This window comes from Labrus bergylta, chromosome 1 (genome assembly GCF_963930695.1).
Source record: "Labrus bergylta chromosome 1, fLabBer1.1, whole genome shotgun sequence".
NCBI lineage: Eukaryota > Metazoa > Chordata > Actinopteri > Labriformes > Labridae > Labrus > Labrus bergylta.
The window spans coordinates 18,028,237-18,039,602 of NC_089195.1; the positions used below are offsets into that span (position 1 = coordinate 18,028,237).

Consider the following 11,366-nt stretch of genomic DNA (forward strand, 5'->3'; position numbering starts at 1 on the left):
GCTGCGCGAGCACCCTGTTATGTGTTCACCAAATCGGCATGAAAACACCCAAATACTTACCACAGGCACATGCGCACACATATGTATCTGCCTTGTGGTTTGTGTGTTCCTGCTTTCTTTCATTTCAAAAACAGGTTCATTTTCTTTAAATCATTCTACTGTTGAACGGGTCTGTTGGATTTTCATGGACACACAAACAGTCATTCCCCTGTAAATGTTTTCCCACTACCACATGTTCTTTGCTGCTGGGCTCTCCCACGTGGGCGAAATGTGAGTGTGTGTGTGTTTGTGTGCGTGTGTGCGTGAGGAAGAAGTCTGTGTGTGTGAGAGAAAGAGTGAGAGAGAGCAGATCGTCCCTGCGTGGGTAGTGTACAGTGTGTACAGGAAACACCCCACTTTGGAGCAGGAGAGTGAGCAAGTGAGTGGGTGGGCGGCTGATCGATGAGTGTGTTCACTTTGTAGCTTGTTGAGCTGATGTGTGTGTTTGTGACAAAGTAATAGGTGGGTTGCTGCGCTGTACTGTGGTTGGTGTGTACTTAAATGTGTGTGTGTGTGTGTGTGTGTGTGGGTGTGCGGGACAGAGCGAGTGTGCGTGAACCTTGGGAGCTCCCATGGTGGTGTCCACCCCCGCCTCCATAATTCAGCCACAATTACAAGGCTCTCCTCTGCCGCAGCTAATGAAACCATAAGTCACACACACAAGCACACACACAAAGGCACAGACACTACCACATAAACACACACCACTGCAGCAGAACCAACCAAGCAGTGGGAGAAAGTGAGAAGTTGAAAGTGTAACAGAGAATGAAAAAGGGAAAAAAAAAAAAAAAGGTTTGAGGATTGGAGGACAGTTTTGGTGAGATTGTTTGTCTGTGCAGAAGTGATGTAAAGCCTTCTTTACCTTGTTCTTATTTAAAGAGTATCAGTGAAATAATACACTCTGACCACTGCATGGTCAGACTGGGAACTATTCCAATAGAATGACAAATGTAGCAGAATTAAGAAAATTGTATCATGCATTTGATTTCAAATCATAGCAGTAATCCAAAAGATGTGTCAACATCTCTGTGATTCTATCCACTCACAGGTTAAGAGGCTAGCTTATCATTTAGTACCAGTGCCAATGGAATTTTTAAATGAAAAAACAACAACATGTAAACGAGAAATGCTTTAAAAGCCAATGGCACTGAACGTTTCTGTTCAAACATTTCAATGCACTTCATGCCACACTGCTGTGTCATCCTTATTGTTTATTTCTCAATTTGATCCTTTTTTTTTCTGGTATAATTGGACATCATTGCGGCTGTTAAAACAGGTGTTGAAAGAACTCTTGAAGCAGGTCATGATATATAACTGTTCCTTGCATTTAACAAGCGGCATTAAAAGTCTTCAGGCCATGGCGTATTCGAAAAACAACCAGCAGCCACCTAAAGCTTTGTTTGATTTATTGACTGATACTCTGGACTATAGGACAGCAAACTGAAGCGATGCTCCCAAACAGAAAAGCCAATACTAATAGCCAATAAACTGATCGTGCTGAACATCTTATATAGCAGACACTTGAAATGTTGTGTGATAAGGCAGGAAGTTTACAAAGATAGTCCAACAGCCAGTAAGTCAGTGGTTCAACCCCGACGGCAATTTAAATTTTGACAAAGACACCAGAGACATACTGTAGATATCTCCACGCAATGCTGCTGCTGCTGCTCATTTACACTCAACTCACCTCTCTCTGTCTCTGCCTGTGCCATGTTGTGCTTGGTGGCAGTGTGCGCCTGGAGGCCAGCGCATTTGGTCAAGAAAAATCTTCCTTTTACACTCACTGCCCTCTGCTTAAAACGACAATGCAGAGAGGAATAGAAAGGGAGAAAGAGAGGGAGGACGAGATCGCTCCAGGCACAGCAGTTTCACAGAAAAGTGAAGGCCTGCAGTCTTCTCACTTCTGCTCTTGTCTCCATAACTCTTTCCTTGTCCGCTTTCAATACATTCTTTTGCCATTTCCTTAGATCTCCCCCTTCAATGCCATCCCCAATTTGATTCCCGGCACAGCTTCTTTTTTGTATTATCTTGTATTTGTTTCATACTTACCAAAGAATACCAAAGTCTTAACAGTTGCTGCTTGCTTCTATAAGTTAATGCATGAATTTCATGTCATCTTGTGTGAAAGTTCCTCAGAGTAAAATCGTTCATGACCTCTATTATTAAACAAATAAATCACGATCACTCATAAAACTTAAACGTTTCTTGGTAACTTAGTAGCCTACTTAAAAATATGTTGTTGTTTTTTTTGTTTCATCAAAAAATTTGCCTGAGTCTAAGATATGGTACAGTGTCGAGCAACTTAACGCTTGACTTAACACTAACTTAAGTTAGCATGATGTGATTTTTGTATCAATCAGTTATATTTAAATTTCTCTCTGAAATCAAACCGACCTTTGTTTAAAAACATACTATGAGCTTCATGTGTCTCTGGTTTCCATTCTAAACTTATTTGAGTTGTGTGCTGAAATTTAAAACTTTAGCGAATGTAACAACACAAGCCATGGACCAGTAGAGTGTGGAAAATAATGAATTAAAATTTGATTACAAAATACAACCTTGCTGCCATATATATGTGCTGTCAATGATAGAATATGCCGTGTGTGTGTGTGTGTGTGTGTGTGTGTGTGTGTGTGTGTGTGTGTCTTCAAAGTGTGGAGCAGCCAGCAGAGTGCTCATCTCTAGTGTGTGATAAATCACGTGTAGTACGGGTGTACTGTATGTGTGTGACAGGAGGCATTTCTGCTTACTCTGTATAAAAAGACACGTGTGTCTGATCGTGCATGCAGCATGTGGCTGGATAAAGAGGCCTTCCACCTTGAAGACAATTTGCCCTGACAGCTCATGTCAATGAAGAAGCGGAGATGGGGTTAAAACAAATACGATGGAAGAGGAAGAGGAGTCGATGCTTGATGCATTGCCAAGTCTGAGGTCACCTTAATATTTGATCTGCTTCAGTGAATAGATTCAGCTTGGTACAACTATGAAACTAGATTTTAGATTTGGGGATTGATGGAAGTAAGAACGACAGAAGTAGAAACAGAAAGAGGAGGAAAAAAGAGCTGGAGTTATCATCAACAAAACATTCAAAAGAAAATCAAGGACAAGCCTGCTTTTTTTCCTTATAGAGCTAAAGTGTCTTTTTTGTCTGTTTGGTCACAACTTTTATTAGTGAAGACAGCATTGAAATCTTGTTAAACTATAACAAAACTGGACAGGGAAAGATACATGAGCAGAACTTAAATGCAGGCGAAGTGATTATCTCGAGTGTCTAAATCACTCTACGACTCCTAAAAGGTAGCTGAAACAAACTCTGAAACAAAATTAAACCACATGGTTCAGTTATTCAAATATTTGAGAATCTCAGAGACTGATTGACTGTGCATGACCAGTCATACATTTTGAGGTTATTTTTCTGTGTACAGTGTTTAAACTGATTGGAACAATGGAAATAACTACTAAAATATGTGCTTAGGTTCACGTTTGCATATATTTAAACCTGTCTTAATGGTTAAACTGAATTTATTCACAGCACACACTGGAAAACAACATTATTTTAAAGGAGCCTTGGATTGAACATTGGACAGATATTGATTTGTGGAGATGAATTTTGGTTGGATGTGGTAGCCCAACGTTGAATTCTGGTTTAAATTTAAAACTGGACATATACCAAAACCCAACATTGGCTTAAAATCTGCTAACAAGTTTTGATACAAGTTTAAATTTGTCAAGATGCCATTGGTATGAGACAATCAATGTTGGATTTTGGTTTTATGGTAAAACCAACAAGAAATGTATTTATAAAACTGTAAGAATGTCCCTTAGTTGACATTAGCATTGTGACGGTTTAAGGTCTACTCTTCTTCAAGGTAATGTAGGAGTGAAATGTTCAGATGTTGGATTATGGTTACTTTGAAACATGTGGAGACCAACAAATTACCATCATCAGCTCTGGTCATTTTTCTGTGTTAAAATTATGTTGGTTTCAGTCATTGTCCTGCACAATCTACATCCTACCAAATATCAGCATCTAGTAATATGAAGGGCTAGAAGGTTAAAGATGATAAAGATGCAGATTAACCAATCTGACACGCCTCTTTGTTTCTCAAATATTTTTGTTAGCAGTACATGTATGATATCTTCAAACACAACAAATTTGAGAGTTAAATGGTTAACAACACTTGCTAGAAATGGATGACTTACTGTTTGAATTGTTATTTTCCTCACTTATTCATTTATGTTTTAAATGAGAAAATGTATCAAGACTGCAGAAGAAACAATATGATATCTAAAAGAGAAGCAGAAGTAGGCATAAAACAGAAGCCACACACATTTTTGAAATTTGTTGCCTCAGAATCTGATCAGCCTCTGCTACCATGGAAGCACCATAAAAACCCAGAGGCCAATCAGCAAATCAGCCACACAGAGGACAAACAGAGAGACAGCTGATGGACAGACTGATAGGGGAGGGAAAGAGGACAGAGACAGACGGGGAGTTAGAAAGATGAAGCGATGGAGAGAGGCCTGATAGGAGGAGATGGACACACTACCAAGTGGAGGAGAGTCTGCGATCTTACAGGAGATAGGGATGTGGAAATGTAATGATATACTTTTGTCAACCTGAAGTCGTATAATTTCAAACCTGAGAGAATCTGATGTGTTTGTTGTTTTTTCAATGTTAATGCAATACTGTTGTCGATTTTATATTATCAAAGGTGGTTTTTAAACCTTTAACTAATGGTGGATGTAGCTACCATTACGTAATCCATTGGTTAGAAGACTGTTTTTTGGGGGTTGTGTGTATATGCAATATATGGTAGTATTGTTTGGCAATACAATTATTATTGTATTAGACCCAGCTAAGACAATATTTGAACCAAAGGTTGGTGTACAAATTGCTACAGAAATACACTGATTCAAGGGCTAAAATCAAGGCAACTTGACAATCACAAGGTAGCCACTCAACATAACCCTGCTTACAGACACTATGGGACCTTATTTAGGCTACCCAATGGACATCATGCTGTAAAGAGAAAACTTAAAACCTATTATTTAGACTATAAACTTATTATGAAAATGTTCACCAATATTTGAAAGCAAGTAAGAAGTAGGTTAATTTGTCATAGAATTCATTCAAGTCAATGTAATTTTGAACCAATGGAATGACCTCTTACTGGCCATTAGAAAGAAAGCAGTTAGGGACCTTGGGCCTTGGCTTCGCGTTTAAAGGCAACATCCTTAACGACCACAGTCTATGGTTTCAACATACATACCATGGCACAATTGATTTCAACTCCTTTGAGAAGTATCTTTTTCATTGTTGTAGTATCTAGTGGTGTAGTTTGTAACCATACCCATGACTTTACAGTCTGCTGTAAAAAATGCAGTGCTGTTTTTAAAGAAGCTACTAATTTTTAAAAGTTGTTAGAGATCAAGGAAAAGTGGCCACTAAAACAAAACCAATAGACAAAGACCATCTTGTCACAAAAAAAATAGACAAAATGTTTACTTTGATGGATTACTGTTGAGAGCATTTATAGGCTGGATGCTTCAGCTCTCAATTTAAAGTCATATGTTTTTCCATTCTTATCATCTTTCAAATTGGTTATTTTTTATATTTATCGCAATATATTTAGCATTTGTCTACGGATGACGATCATGTCAATGACAACTTATTTTGCCTTCATGTGTGTGTTCAGGTGCCGTACGAGCCTCCAGCATCTTCCCCATCCTCAGTGTGATCCTGCTCTTCATGGGGGGGCTCTGTATCGCTGCCAGCGAGTTCTACAAGTCACGCCACAACATCATCCTCAGCTCCGGCATCCTTTTCGTCTCTGCAGGTACGGACGCAATGAGAGGGTGGACACGAGGAAGGGTTAGGGAAGGAGGCACTGGATGAGGATGGCAGAAGGAGAAGGAAATGTAAGAGAGAAAGTATGAAGGACAAAAGTGAGGGAGGAAGCTACAGGAAGTAAGGGGAATGCGGTCATACTGTACATTTGCAGAACAGTATTTGTTTTTATTTAGTGTATGGCCTCTGGCCAACTGAAACATGTAAGTCAATAATATACACTATGTAACAGTTTTTCTCTCCTAACTTCTCTCTGGCTCCTTAATGCTTTGCAATGTAGTCTGTTGATTGGTGCTGAACAGTGAGACTACCAAAAGCTTTCCCCTGAAAGCAGCCCTCCACTGTGTAGAGGGGTGAGAGAGAACCACACAGTTTGAAACCATAAAACAGAAAACATGACCTAAAAGACAATTTAGACTGAAGCACTCTGTGTATCTGATGGTCTTAAGATAATTAGCTATTCCTGTAGCACAACAGACATATACTAAAAAGCTGTACTTATACTTTACCTCAAAAATGTCATTTATTTTTCCGCCATATTGGTCCGTATGTATTGGTATATTTGTATAAATAAAAATGTTAAGAGCTGATTTAATGTCACACTATAAGTCTATGTCCTAACAACATGCCTGAAGAATTAGCTTGATTCCATAGTTTCCCATTGGAGCGTCTTAACAGCCTGTGAGCGATGAAGTGAGAAGCACTGCGACACGACCCACCATTTAGACCCTGACACCCCGTTTCGATTTAGAGTCCTTTCCCAAGCAAACACATGGACTAGGAACGAGAGAGATGGAAAAGGTGCTTGGAGTGTCCGACAGGAAAACCTTTCTTGATTGTCTTTCCCCTTTCTCACTTCACAAAGCTTGTTAGCTTGTTTTACAAAGTGGAGATAGTGGTAGATTAATAATATCCCTATCTGTGATTGAAATGTTGGGTTCTTCTGACACGGTTGATGCTGTAGAAAACTTTATTCTACGGCACAACATTTCTCGCCCTTGAAATCAAGTATCAAATGTTATACTGTTTGCAAGGCAAAACTGGAATTCAGAGAGCAGAGAAGTGAATATTTAACAGATGCAGTTTGGAAAGCTAGTGACTGTTGTTGCACTATGTGAAGCGATATCTGGCGCTCACATGCTGTAAGGACACTGACAAAAAAAGACAAAGGGAAACATTGGTGTAAGCCATGTTTCTGAACAAAAGGAACACAAATGTTTGTTGCAGAGCAGCTAGAATTAAAATGTCCTGTTTAGGAGACAGCTGAAGCCATGATGATGCATAATAATCACCAGGTGATGCATTACCCAGGGGTGTGTACCATAAAACATTCAGCCTCAGGATGAAGCTAGGGAGACAAAGACAGTCCATGTTGCCATTTTGCTGGAGCACTTTTTGCATTTTTGTGTGTCTGTGTGTGTGTGTGTGTGTGTGTGTGTGTGTGTGTGTGTTTGTACTCTGGTTCTAGGCCATGGCCTACTGTGCTGCACTAGATAACTAGTTCCCCTCCAAGTCAGAAGTGAGAGATGCAGTTCTCTCGGTTTCTCTCACTCTCTTTTTCGCTCTGTCTGTCTCTCTCGCCCTGTTGCTAGGCTAAGAGAAGGCCACTGGGATTACACTCTAAAAATATGGTGTCCCTGATACTCTTCTGCTCTGATCCATCTCAATCAGGCCCTCGAAGCCCTCACACCTCAGCTTGCTTTTCCATACTGTTTCAACAGTATTTATTTTACTGTGTATCTGCATATTTGACCTTTTTGTCTGTCTGCATGTCTGTCCATGGGCTACAGAGAGTTTGACTATGTTTGAACATGGTTTTTGGTTGGAAAAGTAAAGAGAAAATCTAAATATCAAATCACATAAAAGCTGCATCTCAAAAAGGGAGAGAGGTTTTAGGTAAAATAGGAAAATGAAAGAAAATTATACATGTATGAGTAGATATGAAGTTTATTCTACCATTGAGTTATATGTGTGGACTGATGGGCTGCATCTATCACAAAATTGTTAAGTTAAGCATTTGCACCCAAAAAGGTTAAACTCCCAAATAAAAAGAAACATTGTCATTCTAATAGATGTGTCACACTATTTGACTGAGGTTTCCACATTGAGCTGTAGGACCACACAGTTGAAAAATGACAAATCCTAACCTTTATTGACCTTGAAAATCTATTCCAAGAAACCCATTGGACCTGAAAAAGATACATATACTTGACCTGTTTTTGCCCAAGATACTAAGAATCTATTTTTACTGAAATGTTTTTGGCCAGGTATTTAGTGGTTGTTATTTAGCTGCTGCGATGTGCCTGTCTCAATTGAGATGGGTTAACAAGTCTGGAAAAAAGTATTTCAGAGACAGCAGAGGAACTGCTAGGTTTAAGCTCATGTGTTATACGTTTTCTTTTAGCTTTGATTGATTGATTGATTGACCATGATAAATCCTGGAGTGGAATCCAACGGTCCAGGGTAAAACCGATGAAGACTTTTACTCAAAAACGCCTTTAGTACTTGAGGTCCAAACTTTGACAAATGTTGTCATTTACATTTTAAACTTGGACAAGCTAACCAAAATGTCATCTGTGACAATTTTGGTTGCTTTGTGAGTGGGCCTTCTTGGTCATCAGTATGGCTTTAGTTTAAGGTTTGTCTAATCTCCTTGCTTCTGTCTTTGACGCAGGTCTGAGCAACATCATAGGCATCATTGTGTATATATCAGCCAACGCTGGGGACCCTTCCAAGAGTGACTCCAAGAAGAACAGCTACTCCTACGGCTGGTCCTTCTACTTTGGTGCCCTCTCCTTTATCATGGCCGAAATGGTGGGCGTGCTGGCCGTGCACATGTTCATCGACCGCCATCGGGAGCTGCGTGTGGGGGCACGAGCCGCTGACTACCTCCAAGGTGCGGCCATCACACGCATTCCTAGCTACCGCTACCGTTATCGACGCCGCTCACGCTCTTCGTCCCGTTCAACAGATCCCTCGCACTCTCGTGAAGCATCACCAGTGGGCCTGAAGGCCTTCGGGACGCTGCCCTCAACTGAGCTGTCCATGTACACGCTGCCCAAGGGCCAAACGGGCACCCCAACAGCCACCTATAACTCCACGGAGAGGGACCACAACTTCCTGCAGGTCCACAACTGCATCCAGAAGGACCTGAAAGACTCAGGCGGCAATTCCGCCAACCGACGCACCACACCTGTATGAAACTGATGGAAGGACCTCAGACACTAGAAAAATCAGAGGGAATCTGGGGGGAGGCGGCAGAAGACAGATAATGGTGTAAGGCAACAGGAAGAGGCTTATGGATGGGGTCAGGAGTTAGCAACAGAGGGGGAGTTCTGAACACTCCACAGCACCTCAGATGATCATTGAGTTTCTGTTTTAAAAAAAAGGAAACAGAGAAAAAATGCATAAAAAAAGAAACATGCATGATTTTCCCATCTACCATTGTTTAACAAGTTTTGAACATGTTTGTAAAGATTTGAGGGTGAGGATGGGGAAAGAGGAGTGGGGAGGGGGGTGGGGGTGGCCGGTGATTGTCTGTCTCGGGGCTGTGGAACAATGGAGTGGTGAGCTGGGCCGGACTACTTGTTAAAAGGCGATCTTTATATTTTTTACTCTTCCGCAGTCCGATGGAAAAGGCGACGTAGTTGACCCCTCAGCCCCGCCTATGATCCCGCCCTCACACTACCATCCCACAAGCCCCCCAACACACAAACCCAACCTCCCTTTGACCCAGCTCCTTTCTTTAGTTGCTGTATCTTCTTGATTTCATTCTTTATTCGCATTAATACTGTGAACCTTTGCGGTGTGGGATTTTAGCAGGGAGCAACTCAAACCGCAAAAAAAAAAAAAAAGACAAAAAAGGAAAAAAACACGTAAGTTAATATATGTATTGATTATATAAATATATGAATATATATGTTAATAAATCATGACTAGATTTCCCTGGAGCAAAAATACCAACAAGAAAAAAAGAAAACGAAGTAACCTACAAGTGAAACTAAATAAAGTCTTCACGGAAACCAAACCAAGCCGGAGGATTCATCATGACTGGCTCGATTGAAGGGCAAAGGCATCATCAGCCTTCTTAATAAACTGATATTGGTTAGTATTAGACACATTATAACATTCTTTTTCAACTACAAAAAAATCTTTTGGCCTCCTGCCGAAACCCTGGCAGCCACCGTTATTCAAGGTAACCAACAGGTCAAAGGTTGACCTTGCTTCTTTTCTTTTTTTTTTTTTGCTCCATAAAGGGGCGGAGTGAAGTGAGAACTCTCGTCGGCAGATGATCTCTCAGTAAACTTCATCAAGACTGTGGACAATGAAGCGTCACTACTGCCAAAGACACAAAGTAGTGCGTGAGAGAAACATGGCTACCAGCAAGGTGAAGCTAAGTGACTCCAAAAAATTAAGAATTTACATGCATGCTAATCAAAATCATCCGGTCTGCTTTTAAGGAACCTATGTTTTGAACAACTGAACAATGATACCATGTAAGGGCAGAGGGGTGTCAAAGTAGAAATTAATGTTACAGTACTGTGTCTATTTCAATTTTTCATTTCTTTTTTATTTTAACAGGGTTATTTGGGTTGGGGCTTCATTACGCTTGAAACAAAAAGAACAGACTTTTGAGAACTTATCAAAGCTTTTTTTTTTTTTAAGAAGACATTTTTGCCTTTTGATTTTAATTTCATTTTCTCAGACTCTCACACAGCCTTAGTCTCTTTTTTTGTCTCTTTTTTTCTTGTTCTTTGGGTTTTGCGTTGTGTTGTTGTAAATGAGAATTTAAAAAAAAGCATAATGTCTTTCAAGGTGCCAAAACTGAATGATTCTGAACTTGGATGCATCAAGTCCTGATGACGAATAAAAATTGAACCCCCCTGCAGGGAACAAAATGAGTCTCTGTTTTATCATGTTGGTCTTAAACTACAATGTTTCTCTCTTACATCAGCAAAGAGCAGTATTTACATTGCCTTCATTATACATATGCATACAGTTGCCTTGACATTTTGCTTTATCTAGGTGGATAAATGCTGTGGAAGAGAGGACCATTCTTTGAGTCTCTAATGGGATACATCCAGAAAAAGTTTGCTAATTCTGTTTGCTATGTGTAAGCAGAGATGAACAAGAGTTGTGTTGCATGAGTTGTTTTCTTCACCATTAGTGCCACCAAATGATTTCTTCTCTGCTAAAGAAATGCTAACATTTATTTTGCAGACTAGATACCCTATCAGGTATCTGTAACACATTAAATTTACTAACTCAACATTTTTGATCCCTCATTACAGGAAAATTCACATTATAGGGCTGTGCGGTTATAATAAAGGATCAGGATGAAGCTGATTTATATGTATGGATAGCTCTAACAGTCATTACGCAGCAATAAAGCAGCAGCTATGAGCAAGCCTAAAAAAAGAAAGAGGAGAGATTTTTATAATGTCTGTTATTTTTCCCTTTTTGCCTAGTTTTATTT

General features: G+C 40.0%; 1 protein-coding gene across 3 annotated transcripts in view; it reads left to right on the forward strand.

Moving 5' to 3' along the window:
* Window positions 1-10,791, forward strand: part of LOC109991759 (voltage-dependent calcium channel gamma-2 subunit) — a 65,319-nt gene extending 54,528 nt beyond the window's left edge. The window contains exons 3-5 of one of the 3 annotated variants that reach the window (XR_010666475.1): window positions 5,739-5,879; window positions 8,565-9,994; window positions 10,147-10,791. Coding sequence is in view for 2 of the 3 variants with exons in the window: in XM_020644117.3 (XP_020499773.1) it covers window positions 5,739-5,879; window positions 8,565-9,091 (668 nt within the window). In the remaining variant the exon portion in view is untranslated. Of the gene's footprint in view, window positions 1-5,738; window positions 5,880-8,564 lie in introns of all 3 variants that reach the window. The other 2 variants (XM_065955481.1, XM_020644117.3) reach the window with 2 other exon arrangements.
* The last annotated feature ends 575 nt before the right edge of the window (window positions 10,792-11,366 follow it).